Genomic DNA, 15,657 nt, shown 5'->3' with positions numbered 1-15,657 from the left:
CATATATCCGTGTTCACTGTAAGTCCAGGGGGCCGGCTGTGACTCTCAAACGGAAAGCCACATGTACGACGTGTCCTTGGGCGAGACTCCCAACATGCTCCCGCTGCCTCTGTGGCGACATATCAATGTGTATGAAGGGGATTGGTTACTTCTGACATTTCATGAGGAGTCAACGTTAGGCGACTTTTATGTGGCAGGCCTTTAAAAAAAAACCCCCAAAACTGTGATTGCAGAACTGAGTGCATTGTTTTCATTTAGCCAGCACCTTCGTAGAAAACGTCATAAAAATGGTCCTTAACAACAATAACAATAATTTAGAGCCTATACACAGAAATATGAATACAGATCTATCTACATGTTTGTACGAGTGACCAACCTGCAGATATTTGGACGGCTACATGTAGTTTATAAAATGTCTGACAGACCAGAGAAAAAAACCACACAGAAGTTGTCATTTTTGACAGATGGCGTTTATTCTCACCAGGCATCTGACATTAGAATCACTACAGAGTCCGCCACTCGGGAATGGCTTCTAAAACTCCAGAGAGAGAAAGAGAGGGGGAAGACGCCCGGGAAATGTGTAACAGGGAGAGCATTACAAACAGGCGAACAAGAGAGAAGAAAAAAACGTGTCGGCCACGAAACACAATCTACCAGCTCACTGGAGGAAAAGCTCCGTCCACAGATTTTATTCTGCTCGCCTAATCTGGTCCTCATGTGGGACTGTTTCCAAATCTGTGGTCCCACACAACAAACATTCGCTCTGATTTCTTTTTAAATACATTGTTTACATACATTAGATGTGTACTCAAATAACTCCAACAGCTGCTGTTTCACCAAAAACATTCAAAAAGTGACAGCACACAATCGCGACAGTTTGCATCATAAGACGCCGCGAGTGTCTCCAGGAAGGCCCCGCAAGGATCAGAGCTGGGACACGACGCGGGGCTGAAGGCCTCTCCTCTTCAAAAACAAAAAAAGAAACCTAAAAGTTACCATCACATTTATATACAAACACATTGCTCGGACCTCACCCGGAGTCCGTGATAAGAGAGAGCCCTCTTTATAGGGTTTGAAGAAGGTGAGCACACGACTTAGCAGCACGGGAGTTAGACGACGATCTCAGTAGTGAAGATTCAGTGAGCGCGAACTGCGACATGTGAAAGAGTGAGCACACGTTTACACACGTACAATGAAACATGGACAACAAGTGCAGAATACATGTGAACCTCTTAAGTGTTCGTCAAAGACTAGTTGTGTCGGTTCTCACAAGTGCTCAAGATTTACAAGAATACTTTGACATTTCCTAAAGGTTTGTTCCCTTTCTCTCTGAGAGTTTCGTTCAACACTTTTGCAGCCAATTAGCTTAGCTTAGCATAAAGACTGGAAAGCAGGGGGAAACAGCTAGCCTGGCTTTGGCTTCAGGTATATTTATACATGTAGAAAAAAAAATCTGCCTATTGGTAATTGAGCTTTCAAAATCGACCCATCACATCTGGTTTGCCTAATCCATACATCAAACACAGGACAGTGTTATATTACGATATCGTGATTTATTCTGACAGTCGGTCTGGAAAGAGCCAGATTGTAAACAGATTTATTTCTCAGCCTGACATCGACTCCAAACACGCTGCCTGATGCAGAGAATCATATTTGGAAAAGAAAAGCAGCTGATTAAACAGTCAGAGAGACCAGACCTGGATATGACAGAGACAGTGTGCGATCACCTGCTCAGACAGAAAGTTTCAATTTAGAGAAGAACGGCTGGAAAAAAAAAAAAAAAAAAAAAGACTGGGATTATTTAGTGGAAGATTTTTTTAAGAAACTTTTAAAGACATCAAAATGTGCTAAACGCAGAGAATGAATACTAACTTAAAAAAAATTACCTGTACTTTCAGGTTGTACCTTGATAAAAAGTTGAGTTATGGAAATAGAAGTGGCCGAAGACTTTCACACAGAGGAGGTTACAGCTGACCTCTGAGATATATTCCAGCACATGACCGAGGGTTTTTATACAAATCTGCTTCCATATTTCCTCTTTTAAGAGTCAGGCACGTTCTGACATCAATACAAAAAAAAAGTAATTTGTGTAAATGTAATGATCTGTATCTTTTGGCTGGTCATTCAATAAAAGGGCTAAAATGGTTCAACAACAAAACGAGCTCAGATTTCATTTCCTTGACTCATAAAAGTTGTTGTAATATTGTCCTTCTCTGAACACGACTGCTCTGTGATCACTCCGTCGCCTCTGACCAGTCGCAGGATTGAAACAGACCCGGCTTACTGACGACGCTTCGAGCTGCTGATACTGACTGTTTGTTTGACAATCAGCAGCTGGTGACTTGACGAGCTTGATCACGAGCGACATCGTCAGCTTCTCAGCTTCTCCTCTCTTCTTACACTGAATCTGCTCTGAACGGTCGTCTGAAGGAGCGTGTGTTATTGCTCTTCTTTAATTAAGCTGCTGTGCAAAAACAATGATGTTAGATTAAACTCTGACTTCCTATGTTTTGGCAAATTCTCAACTATTTAGCAAACTCAAACTTAGAAGAGAGAAAGCATGATAGTTATTCGACATCAGAGACGCTGACAGTCGATGGACGACGCCGTAACAGCCATTTTCTCTGTTTCCAGCCTTTATGCTAAGCTAAGCCAAGATAACCAAAACTCTATTTCACAGAGAGACACAAGAGCAGAACCAACAAACTCTCAGTGAGAAAGGGAATAAATACAAGTCTCAAAATGTCAAACGTTTTGCTGCTACTGTAAAGTGTGAACTGTTCACGAGTGCAGTGCAGGACAGCGAGGACGACACGTGCGCAATTTTGGTCGCTGATCTAAAACAGCTGCATGAATTTAGGAGGGGAAAGCAACGAAAGCAGGAAGGGGGGGAAGTTCAGGGGAACGATAATGAAACATGAGCAGCAGAGACACTTTTATTCATCTTGAGGGGAAAAGGAGCGCGGGGACGTTTGTTCTGCTTCGAGTGCCGAGAAATAAAATCGTCACAAACCCGAGAACTGGGTTTGGGAAGACCAGCTACCAACCCGTTCGCTCGGCCACCTTCTCTCCTCTCACGCAACTTCTAGACTTTGTTATGTTCTGATCCTGGCACAGTTCTGAATGGCGCTCGGCTCGTTTCTGTCGTTGTCGTGTTCCACTCTCAAATCGATCAAATCTTGACGTTGTGATGTTCTCAGATGACGAATCGTCTACAGCGCAAAAAGAGAAGAAAAAAAAAAAATACTGCGAAGAGTATAAACAATACATTGAAGTAAACTAACTAGCACAAGTTTAGGAAAAGAAGTATGGCGTTAGTGTGGGTCTGCTTGGCTCAGTCACGAAGGTTACATGGCGTTAAAGGTGTTTCAGGAGTCAGCATTGGGCTTAAACAAGTTTGGGATCAAAGTGCAGGATCAGCAGCATCCAAAGACGCCGTTAAGTGTCCTCTCAAGTCACACCCAGCAGGGGGAGCTGTGTTCAGATACTGGCCACCTCGTCCGCGTTGTCCACCGGCTCTAAGTTGGTGTCCAGTCCACCACGTGCACGCCAGATCTTCACAGTCCGGTCACTGGAAGGCAGGAGCACGAAACAGTCAGACACGGACCAGAGAGCAAACGAACCATTCAGTTGATGAAGTCATGAAAAGACCGAATCTTCAGAAGCTGTCTCTGCTGCTATGTACATGTGTTGTTACGAGTTCATGTTCAAAGTTACCTGGCACCATCGAGACGTGAAAGGTGTGTAATGTGGTTGTTGTGTGTGTGTGTGTGCGACACTCACTCGGAGGCGGTGAACAGGTGGCTGCTGTTGGTGGAGATGCTGTTGATGGGACTCTCGTGGCCCTTCAGCTCCCCCAGAGTCCCCAGAGTGTCCGTGTGCCACAGCTTGAGCACTCCGCCTCTGCAGCCGCTGAGCAAGGCGGGAGACCCCGGCACGACACCGAGCGCACACACCCAGTCACGGTGTGCGTTTGGGACTTGCTGTTGGAGGAATGAACGGTTTCAAAATCAGCAAGTGAAGAATGAAGCTCTGCTAGTGTTTTTTTTTTCCACTTGCAAAGACAGTGAAAACACATTTTGTTTTGTTTTTACATTAAATCTAATTTGAATTAGTTCCAACATATCTGATTATTTCTTACAGTTTTTAATTTAGTTTGAATTATTTCATCACCTTATTTCCTGTTTCATCTATTGTTGTCCGTTTCTGTTTTTTACTTCCTGTCTGTCATTCGTTTGTGAAGCACTTTGGGCTGCGTGCTCTTATGTACAAAAGCTGCTTTATTAAAAGGTGGAAGTGGAGTGAGGCAGAGCACTTTGAATCGGAGTTGACCTTGAATAAAGGACACCGCGGGGGGGTTTCATCTTATCTCACAGAGCCAGTACCTGCAGCAGGTCTTTGCGGTCCAGGTCCCACTTCTTGATGCCGTTGTCTCTGGAGCCGCTGAAGAAAATGTCCCCCTGGACCACCAGAGACTCGATTCCGTCGTAATGGGGAGGCTCAAAGTTGTGTGTGGGGCTGATGCTCCCCAGAGAGCCTTCAGTCACATCGAACAGCTGCAAGAGAGCCACAGAGCGCCGCGTTAACGGGCCGGCCATGTTACAGCACTTTGTGGGGATTAGCTGAGGATGGATTTGTTAATGTATCTTTTCTTTCTTCTGTCATGGTGTCTTGTGTAAAGCCCTTTGAACTGCCTTGTTGTTGAAATTAATCAAATTGCATCTTATCGCCTGCTTTAATCATACGTCTAAGATTTGGTGATCCAATAAGCATGTGTTTGGGAACAAACTCTAAAAGCTTCACCTTGATGTAGTGATCCTTGGACCCGGTGATCACCATGTCCTGGTTGTTTCCCGACTGATCCACAGTCAGACACATAACAGGGCTGAGGTGACCGGTAAGTTTCCCTGTGGATGCAAATCTGAGCAGGAAAAAAAAAAAAGACAACGAACAAAGACATTAAAGGGGAGAAAATGTAGCCCGCCTCACGACAAGCAAGCAGCTGAAAATCAATAAACGTCATGACATGAAATCCCAGAGTTAGTCTTTGTAGCATGACGTGGGCAAACAAGTTTTAGAATTGAGTGAGGGAGTTTAATCTGAGTGCATATTGTTGGTTTTTTAATCATCTATACTGCCTGTGACTGTCTCCCCTTTCAAATAAAAAAGAAAGGCTATTCATCAAAAGTTAAACAGGCTGTCACTGGACGCTGACAGCTTGGGATTGGATACCTGACAGGTTTTAATGAATCAGCTCCTCAAACTGTGCAGCGACGCCGCAATGTGCTTTGATGAAGTGTGTGTGTGTGTGTGTGTGTGTGTGAGGCATCAGAATAATGTTTAGCCAAGTTAGGAAGAGAGCCGATATGCAGGGAGTGTCGGTGTTGACTTGACTGATGGAAAATGTTTTACACTGACGTTTTCTTCGGGGTAAAGTAACGTCGACGTAAAGTCAAACTGCAAAGCAATGATCTCCATGACGACGGGACCCTCAACCTGGATTGTTTCATTCTACATGAGACAATTCTGTTCCTTCTCAGTCCCTCCGTTTACCTTCGCAGATCCCACACTCTGACTGAGTTTCCGGCGGCGGCGTACAGAACGGTTCCGTTTGGGTTCAGAGCAATCTGGTTGACCAGATTCTCTCCTGCAGGGATGGTGACCGTCCGACTGGTGTTAGACGCACAGGCGTCTCCGACGTTGACCTGACCAGAAGACCTAAAAAACAAAACAAGGATGAGACATTTCTGCATCTGTAAAAGAAACGAGATGTTCACACGACTTCATAAAACATGTGGTATTTTAGAGGCTTTAACTTGTGATGCCGTCTGATTCATTATTTTAAACTGTTGCCCTTACTTGACCCATGAACTCGGGTAAACTCACGTTAGTGTTCGAATGCACTTGGCGGAGTCCCGGATGTCCCACACTTTGATGTTGGAGGTGGAGACGGTGAAGACCAAACTGGAGCTGTAGCGGACCGACACCACGTTGTTGGGATGACCGGCCAGGGACATTATCTCCTGACCCGTCACCAGATTCCACACCTTACAGGTCCTGTCTGCCAACAAGAACACGGTCTGTCATCTCCGAGTGTAAAGACCACGCTGAGACAACCACAAGGACAAAACTAGAACGCCAACGCGTCGAGCTCAAAATCAAGGCTGTTTGAAAATGAGTCCAAACGTAGAGCCTGTTTTAGGTGATAAAAGGCAGACGACAGAAGTTTGCACTTTAGTCTCCAACGCCTGGAAGAAACATCAGGAAGGTTTATTCTTCTTAAGTGAAGCCTCTTTGTATTAATAACAGTGTCACGTCAGCTTACTGTCGATGAGGCATATTGTTTCTGCAGGACACAATAAGAACATTCACTCATCGTCACGCTCTCAGCGCCCTGAAGCAAACGTTTGAGACGTGATTCAGGGTGGGATATAAATCACATAGATGTGACTACTTTTCTCAGCATCATAAGGAGTTGATTTAGGCAACAAAAAAACTAAACATTTTTCTAAAAAAAATATTTTAACAAGGTGACGATATGTAAAAAAGTATTTTGTAGAAATGATTGATTTGTGGTAAAATTGCACATTGTGGGAGGTCACAGTGACCCTGACCTTTGACCATCAGGATTCGAATCGAGCGTTCAGCAGAAAGAGATGGACCGACTTCTCTGTACACTGTCTCCAGCACGGAGGAGGCATCAGACCTCGCAGCTCCAGGAGGATACACGAGCGATTCACTGTAGCTTATTACCAATACGTCTCCCTGCATTCATTATTATACAAGGCTTCTTAACTAGAATAGTTTTAGTGTATGTGTGATGTCATTTCTTCTACATCTCGTTTATCCACACTGTGTGCACCTGCCAATCTTAATTAAACCCTGTCAGCTTTTATTTGATGTTAACAGCATACGAGCATGTCAAAGTGGAATAAATTAGCACTGCCAGTATAGGAAGCAGACACGTGAGGAATACTGATGAGGGAGAGGGGAGGAGGTGACGGAGGGGAGGATGGAGGGATGACTGTGGGTGTTATCAACCTTTGGATCCGGTGAAGAGGAGGTCATCAGTGCAGTCGACACACAGGACCGCTTTACTGTGTCCCTCCGCCACGTGGACGCACTGCAAGGTCGCTGAGCGGCTGCTCTTAGTGGCCGGCACGGGATTGATGACGCCCCTGGAAACACACACACACACACACACACACACACACAAAACTATAAAAAGCTGCAGAATAGACGGAACACTGTCGAATAATCAGAGCGCAGCACAGGAATAAATCACACCCACGCAACCAGAATCATGCACAGCATGCAGCTCTCATGGCTGATTACCACGACGCTGCAAACCAAGAATAGAAAGAGATGACAGGAACAGTCCAAAGGAAAATTAGGAGGCAGCTGTTTTCAGAGTCACCGTTCAGTGTGCTGAAGAAAAAGAAAACCACGAGTCCAAAAATACCCCTGCTGCCCCTTCAAAAGACGAAAGAGATTAAAAAACACACAAAGACAGATGATGGTTGGAAACCAGCAGTGTTGGACCTGAAGGGTGCAACCATCCAATAAGCAACACAGGAGCCCTGATTGATCACCGATTGGCTGACAAATTGACATCTGCTTGTGTAAGTGTTAAATCATTATCCTCCACTACAGTCGCAGATCTTCAAGGAGCAGCAGGACGAGCTGATGGTGAACCACCGATCCACACCGCCGTAACAAGGAGGGTTTTTTTTTAATGAATGAGCTTTCACACGGCCTGTTGTGCACCGAATAAAAGAGTGGCTGAACTGGAGAGAAAAGATTACTGAAATGTTCAAAGGCTTAAAAAGAGGATGCTGTTATAATTATCTATTGATCCCTGAGAAGTATTCCATCCCCTGTTTATATGAAGTCTGGGTCTGGATGAGTCGTCTTCGACCTGAGAGTCGTCTTGTGTGACGTTGACAAAAGAAGGAAGGCCAACACAAGAAGAGTCTGTGATTAGATCCACCTCAGCCCTGTACACCAGAAGTGACCCCGTAAGGCAAATAAGACAAAAACAACAAACTGTGTACTTGGGTGGCTCCGATGGAGGAGGGGAAAGGTTACGCAGCATGTGGCTGGAGGACAGGTGACAGCATCCGTCTGCACTGAAGAGAGGGGTGAAAGTATCAGAGATTCCTGACAGCTGATTTACAAATCCATCATTTGGATTCGAAAATTATTTATTTGCTCTGCTTAAAAAAAAAAACAGGTTTCCAGGAAGCACAGTGCTAAACTCTGCGGCTCGAGGCAGAAAGGAAAGGAAGCTTTGTGCAGCACAGGTGGAGATCAGTGAGACGTATGACTTGCACTTCCAGCCTTTCATGAGTAAATCGACCTCTCTTGTTTGGCGTCAGCAGCTGAAGAAGAGCGGCGAACAGACGAGGCAAAAGCAAGTGAAGATTTCTGTTTTTTTTTTTTTTTTTTTTTTTTGAAGAGGCTGGGATGTAGGAACGAGCTGAGCGGACGAGTCATAAACAAAGCCAGATGAGTGCGAGAGAGCCGTGGAGACATTAGAAAGTGGTATCAGGGATCCAGTATTAGCAGGAGATTCCTTCTGAGTCAGACTTTTATACTAATTGACAGATTTATTTATTTATTTTTGAGTGCAACACTGTAGATAATCCGCACCACTTTCCCCGACTCTAATCTGAATCCCCGGCCGGCTTGTGTCAATCGGATTTATCGTCCATCCTGACTAAACCTGCCCGACGCTCGCAGTGTGCCGCACTGTGCCCGCTCTGTCACACGGTTACTGGGTGCAAGCAGGAGGGGAAGGGAAGAGCGGATGTGGTGGGCGACGATCGGGCTGTGATGGAAGAGAGCAGGGCTGCAGCATAATTCACGAGTGTGCAGAGCTGTTTACACACGGGTGGCAGGAGTGTGGGCGGGCTGCACGAGGGCAGAAGGGAGACACATATGCTGCTTTCACGTCATACAGAAGAAACTGTTTGGACAGCTTGACAGGGATGTGCTCATGTGTTCAGACATGTTGTGCACGTAGAGAAGACATCACAGAGGGTTATGATGGGATTCCCCGTACGCTTACATTACAGGTCGAGCTGTTGATGTTGACGACGGCGGGCTTTGTCGTCCACTTGGGGAAACTCGTCTTGAAGTCCAAGACGATGGAAGCATCATGCACATCTGCAGCTTGAATCTAACCAAGCGTAGGATGAGTCTGAAACACGCCTTGATTGAGCCCTTTCAAGCCTTTCAATCAGACAACTGGAGTCTCCATGAGCTGCGACCATTAAAGTCAAACTCACAGATTTGTTGGCTGGCTTTGCCATCGGACACGTTTTGAGTCCTCATGCAGTCACACAGTGACCATGCTTGTTGGGGTGCAGAAAAAGTATTGCCGTCAGGAGACAGGAAACAGAAACGTCTCGTTGTTATCGTCTTATTATTCTTGAGAAGCACATTTCAGGGGGAACTGCTCGTTCTTCCGTTTCAGTCTCTCTCTCCCGAGATTTCACCGATAAGACAAAGAAAGGGAAGGAACAGTGACCACTACAGTCGATCGTGTGAATGAGCAGGAAAGAGGCTGAGCAGCAGGTTGAACCCTGAATTCAAGTCAAACTACAAAAAAACTTTGAGAGGAATAATCTCATTATGGCTCAGAGGGAGTCATAATATCCAGGTTAGTTAGGAACAATGGGACTTGTAATTCAGTGTCAAACGCTGCGGCTCATGTTTTCACACAAGGCGCAGCTGAGACGACATGCTTCTCGGCAGCGGGAAACCCACAGGAGGAAGTATTAGTAGTAGCTGAAGAGAAGTTACTCAGCGTGATCTCGGCCCTGCAGCCACGACGTCGGCAGCGAGCTCTTACTGTTTCATCTCCTTGATCTTTGCCCTGTCCGACGCTGCTTGTGACTTGTCATAGGTCTTCCTGCGAGCGAGCGGGGAGGGCTCCGGAGTTCGTTTTTCCCGCCCTGGTGAAGTTCTGGAGCCAGAACTGATGGTTCAGTTTCACACATTTATACACACACACATACACAAACACACAACACAACACAAAAGGATAACAAATGAAAGGAGAAAAGAATGTGAAAATGAAAAATAAAATCAAAGGGCCACAATGAAAAGATGAAGTACACAGAGAAACACATTTACCTGATTTTTTTTTTTTTTTTTTTTTTAAAGTCCCAAAACAGTGGTGGTTCTCCGTCAAAGCTCACGTTAATTTATTAAGGACACTGTGCAGAATTGGTTCTAAAATATTGTACCACTCTTTGTCTTAATTGGCTGAAGGACACGGCAGTTTTGAAAGAGGAGTCAGCGTGCACTCGGGTGTAAAGCTGAGTTAGTATTTGAGCTGTGTAGGAATAAAAGCCGTTTAATGCAGGGGCCAGTAATAAACAACACATACAGCATGTTTACTGGCTGCTCTCTACGCGCTGTTTTCAAAAGACTCATCAGTAGGAGGAAGGCATGGCCATTTGATGTGAGGATGCTCATGAATTATGTGAAGCTAAATTAAATTACAGCCGAGGATGAAGCATCAAACATGCAGGAAGGAAGGAAGCGGTAATTATTGTGTTAGCGAGAGAGTGGCGGCCCTGGACTTACATGCTGCCCATTTTAGAGGAAAAGCCGGGAGAGAGAGCTGCGTAGTCCCTGACTGAGGAGCCCGACGACTCCACGTCTCCTCCCCCGTCGGGCGTTTCAACTAACGGCAGCATCGGACCGGAGAAGTCTGCAGGAGCGTCGGGGGCGGAGTCACTGTTCGCGTAAAGCAACTCCATCTGAGTGGTGGTCCTCCTACGAGCCTGTGCAGCAAAACAAAACAAAAACAAACGAGAATTTATCAGAGAAATACTGTAATGCGTATGTGTCGGCAGAGACGAAGCACGTTTCACGAGTTTGATACCTTATTTCTTGTTTTGTTCTCTCCGCAGAGTTTCATGAGATCTGATGCCAAGGTACTGAGGAGAAAACGCATCATGTTCAGTAAATACAAACAACTCTCTCTTTAAAAGACTGGCTTCATTTTCCATCAACAAGACACCATGAACGTACTTTCCCTCTGCAGACGGGCTCTGTGCAGACTCATCACTGCTGCTGTCGTCTCCGTTCTCTGTTGAATGAGATCAATGATGACATCAGAGTTGACTCTTTGCATGTTACTGATGACTTGTTTAACTAGTTTTTTTTTTTTTCAGCTTATATAGCTTTGACTTGAAGTGTGCACTTGTTATCTGTTTTGCTTTCTCTCACTGACAGAACTCGTCTTTGACCGTATTTTAAAAAGCTGCGCATAATGGATGAGGAGAAGATGAACGATCGAAGCAGACGAGGGGCGATGTCAGAGCAGCGCCATGCTGTTTTATCAACAAACAGAGACTTAGTCCTCACTGAGCTCAATGGGGCCGGATGGATTGAAAAAGGTCAGACAGCGGACAGGTGGTGGGTGTTATAAAGAGAGATGTGCGGGCAGGTAAAAGAGTCCGACATGGAACAACAAGGTGGGGAGGTGAAAAGAATCATTAGTCCGTGGCTTGGTCAGCTGACCTACAGGATCCAACAGAGCTACAGTATCCACGTTGTGAGGCTCCTGTGGAAGGTTCAGATTAGCAGGGTGCTAAAGCATGAAGGCTGTAGCACACATGGAGCTAGTGAGAGCAGGAGGAAGAGGTACTAGTGTGTCCAGATGAGAGGGGGGGGAGGGGGAGGGACAGATGGAGGGAAGCCTGGTTGCATCGCGCCTCATGCACCTGGTGGTCATGTTACGCTCAGTTAGTCTCCAGTTGTAAAGGGAAGGGAACATGCATTCATAACACAGGTAAGAGTCTAATGTGGGTTCACTTACCGGCCGGGATGTTACCTATCTCTGCACCAACATGAGAAAACAAAAAAAAGAAAAAGAAAACGTGGGGGAACAGAAAAAAGAGGCAGTGCACAAATCAAAAACACAATCCCCCGAAAAAATACCAAAACAAACAAACTCAGGAAAACAAAGTGAGGCTACTTTAACACCGCATCCTGCTGAACAGAGGCTGGCACAAACGCTCAACGATTACACTTCAATTAACACTGAAATCTAAAGTCTTTTGTGTTTTTTCTCTTATTGGTTTTCAAACTTTGTGCCAGACTTTTTATAATATTTAGGCCAGCTTCTATTCTGCAGAAGGCAACGAGCAAGAGCATGTCAGGAGGCCCCATCATGCAACTGACCAGTGACCCCGCCCACTCTACATTTTACATCCTGTTACTGAAACGTCCAGGATGTGTTGGGAGGTTAAATCAGGGGACTGGTCCATGTGTTTTTTGGGGTCCTCATCTTCAGGCCTATCTCACTCAAGAGAAACAGTGTTGTTACCTTGCAGTGCGTTCCCCAGCAGAGCGTCCAGCTCGGGGTTGAACTCGGCTTTCTCCTTCAGCATGTGAAACAGAAGCTGGTTCTGCGTGGCGCTGGTGATCTCCGTCTGCTTCAGCCGGCCCTCCATCACCTTCACCTGGGACTCCCTCTGGGCCGCCTGGAGACCCTGAAGAGTCCAGACCACAGATGTAGATAACTCACAAAGACCCGGTAAGACGCCACAATAGTTTCAGTTTTACAGACTATTATTTTAACGTCTAAATATGAGATGACTTATTCTTAACTCTTTGCATGACTACCTGCAGGACTTAAAATCACGGAGCCTCCTCAACATGCTTCTTGCAAATGAGACTCAGATATGACAAGTTAAAATTACTCTCTGTAAAAATGAGAGCTGTTACCTTGTTGATAGCCATTAACATAAAGTGATCAAGCAGAAAGCGAGCCTCAGTCAGGGTACAAGAACCGACCACGGCAGAGATGTCCACCGTGTCGCCTTCCTCCTGAAAAAAAAAAAGAAGCTCAAATTGACTCAATAAAACATGAAAAAGATAACTTACTTTCTACCACTCCCCAAAGTGTGTTGGCTGTCTGACCTTTGTTTCCTCCATCTGCATGATGTTGGCCTGACAGTCCGCGATGCTGTCGTTGATGTAGTCGATGTTAGCCGTCAGAGCGTCCACTTCCTCGCTAAGAGGAATCGCCGCCTTCTCAACCTCTGGCCCCTCCTTCACCAGCCTGTCCCTCTTCCTGAGGACCTTCTCTTTACGCTTGGTCAGCTCCTCTCGTTGCTGTGAACACAACAACACAGACGTTGTTATAAAAAAAAATGTGATCACCGTGGCTGTGGACCAGCGGTGGAGTCGGTCGTCTCACAACCAGAAGTTTGGAGTTTTTGATTGACAGCTCCTGCAGCCATGTGGGCAAGACACTTAACCTGCTGCTCCACCAACAGTGTGTGAATATGCATGCATGGATAACTTAATACTGACAATTTGCATAGCAGCCTCTGCCATCAGTGTGTGAAATGTGGTGTGAATGGGAAGGTGTGACCTGCGGTGTTAAGAGCGCTTTGAGCTGTCTAAAATGTTGCAGCTGTACAAGTGTGTGTGTGTGTGTGTGTGTGTGTGTGTGTGGGGGGGGGGGGGTTGCAGGCATTATTTTTTCTTCCTGTTGCCCGCTGATGATGTCAACGAATGATGCAGCGTGTGTGTGTGTGTGTGTGTGTGTGATGTAGCGGTGATCAGACCCTCGCATGAATTTTCCTCCAGAACAAACCTTAAAATATCCGCTCGGCTGTCACGAGCTTGAAATATGACACAGACATTTCGACAGCCTCCGCACAGACATCTGACTAAACTCTTCACTGGCACTTCCAGCGCCAAAACACAACGATTCGACTGTAGAGCGGAGCGTAAATGATGCATGTTACCGACACCTTCAGTATGCATGTGTAAGCTTCTATTTGAGTCTTCATCTACTGTACGCAGGCAGAAAATAACACACCAAATGTCATGAGCAGATTTTGAGTTGTACACCCTTTTGTTTTGGTTGTATTCAGAAGGTTTTGTGTTTATACAATTAAAATGTGTTAAATTATTCATTATCAGAATTTCCTCCCAGCTAAGTTTCCACCAAAGATCAGCAACTCTGGAGTACCTTGATGATTTGGTTTCTTGTCTGAGCTCTTGTGCATTATGTTGCTGTTAAACCGGCAGCAGTCTAGTCAGCATCCTAATTTGCGTTATTCATGTGGATCTCCATCTTAACGCTTGGGAAGGTGCCTGCAGCGATGTCGTCTTACTGCTGGTAAATCTTACAAGAGGAGGATGAAGACATTCCAGAGATATTGGTCTAAATGTTCACTAATGTTAGCCCGGTTTGTTAGCTAGCTAGCGCTGCATTATATGAAATCAAATGTGGGTTTTCATTTGAACGCCAACAAGCAGCCATTAGTTTATTGTGATGTTGAAATAACGAGACGGTTAGCTCGTCTTAGCCGTGCACGGTGGCTATAACGTTAGCTCGTCATGTTTGTGAGAATGTGTAAACAAACAAACATAAATATCGTTATGCTAATATGGATGACGCTTCACCTTGAGGAGGCGGTTCATGTCCGCCTCCATGTTGGAGATGGTCATCCGCTGCATGATGATGTCAGAGATCCGTCGCTCCAGAGACTGCCATTTATTACGGGCCACTCTGGTGGAGTAAACGCCCGCTGTACGTCTGTACAAATACCTACACACAAGGTATCGAGACGTCAGATATTACTCATTGAAATTTCATGGCAAATTTGCAAATATCTGATTTGCCCCGGAGTGTTTTTGGACAGAGCATCCTTAAAGTTATAAGGCTGATTGATAGAACTCCAGGATACCTTATTATGGTACAGGTGTTTAGAAAAAGTATGTTCACTTAGCATATCTGGAATCATTAACATCCTTTGAATGCAGCCTCGTGGGCACACGCTCACCTGGTGCCGTTTGGAGCTGCGTTGCCGGAGGAGTACATGCGTCCAGATGGGGGTCTATGGGGGGAGTCCTGTGATGAATCTGGGAGATTTACCTTCCTGACAACCTTCCCTGAGGTGGGTCTGGCCTGCCTCCTCAGAGCTGTGACCTGACACACACACAGACACACGACGAAACAGAAAAAGAAAAAAAAGTCAGAATAGTTGAGCGCTGAGCGAACTCCACGTGTGTTTCTGCATGCATAATGTATCACAAGTATTGCTGCATACATAATGCATGAGCACTATCCACATCCATCTGCTGCTGCTCACCTCTTCAGTCTTTCTCCGCAGAATCAGCTCCTGCTGCCTCTTCTGAGCCTCCAGTAGTTTTAGTTGATGCTAAAACACGACAACAATCTAATTATGGCATTGAGACACATGTAGGGCTGTGCACGATGAAAAGCTTTTTAGGTACCAAAAAAACAGAATTTGCGAAGTACAACATCGACAAGTCCCAACTTCACACCTTGGACCTACTCGTCTTCGACCGTGTGAGCAAGAATAAAGTCAAATTAACAATATTTATTTCACTAATTCTATTAGGTAAAAGTATTTAAACTTTAGTAGACTGTATAAATAATTTGCAGAACCTCAGAAAATAAAAGAAATAAAAGAGACTGACCTCTTGTTTGCGCTGATCTTTCTTTAAGGAGGCGATCTCTCGGTTCCTGCGAGACTCATTCATCCTGTTCTTCTCCTGCTGCTCCTTCATCTGCTTCATGAGACGAACCTGGAACCGCAACATTACATCCACAATGTAAAAGGTTAATAACTCTTTCTGAATATATTCTAATGA

General features: G+C 45.3%; 1 protein-coding gene across 4 annotated transcripts in view; it reads right to left on the bottom strand.

The window, feature by feature from the left end:
• Positions 1-454: 454 nt before the first annotated feature.
• kif21a (kinesin family member 21A) overlaps positions 455-15,657 on the bottom strand; it is a 46,109-nt gene continuing 30,906 nt past the window's right edge. For 2 of the 4 annotated variants that reach the window (XM_079346961.1, XM_079346962.1), the window contains 19 exons: positions 15,484-15,591; positions 15,132-15,200; positions 14,823-14,968; positions 14,443-14,587; positions 12,943-13,137; positions 12,748-12,849; positions 12,347-12,512; positions 11,837-11,857; positions 11,047-11,104; positions 10,898-10,952; positions 10,597-10,796; positions 9,857-9,982; positions 7,042-7,178; positions 5,887-6,061; positions 5,554-5,718; positions 4,804-4,921; positions 4,386-4,556; positions 3,784-3,983; positions 455-3,571 (listed from right to left, as the gene is read on the bottom strand). In XM_079346961.1, coding sequence (XP_079203087.1) covers positions 3,481-3,571; positions 3,784-3,983; positions 4,386-4,556; positions 4,804-4,921; positions 5,554-5,718; positions 5,887-6,061; positions 7,042-7,178; positions 9,857-9,982; positions 10,597-10,796; positions 10,898-10,952; positions 11,047-11,104; positions 11,837-11,857; positions 12,347-12,512; positions 12,748-12,849; positions 12,943-13,137; positions 14,443-14,587; positions 14,823-14,968; positions 15,132-15,200; positions 15,484-15,591 — 2,448 coding nt within the window. In that variant the 3' untranslated portion in view covers positions 455-3,480. Of the gene's footprint in view, positions 3,572-3,783; positions 3,984-4,385; positions 4,557-4,803; positions 4,922-5,553; positions 5,719-5,886; positions 6,062-7,041; positions 7,179-8,054; positions 8,130-9,856; positions 9,983-10,596; positions 10,797-10,897; positions 10,953-11,046; positions 11,105-11,836; positions 11,858-12,346; positions 12,513-12,747; positions 12,850-12,942; positions 13,138-14,442; positions 14,588-14,822; positions 14,969-15,131; positions 15,201-15,483; positions 15,592-15,657 lie in introns of all 4 variants that reach the window. The other 2 variants (XM_079346960.1, XM_079346963.1) reach the window with 2 other exon arrangements.

Source organism: Symphodus melops (genome assembly GCF_947650265.1).
Source record: "Symphodus melops genome assembly, chromosome: 6".
In the NCBI taxonomy this organism is placed as follows: domain Eukaryota; kingdom Metazoa; phylum Chordata; class Actinopteri; order Labriformes; family Labridae; genus Symphodus; species Symphodus melops.
This window is presented reverse-complemented; position numbering and strand designations above follow the sequence as displayed.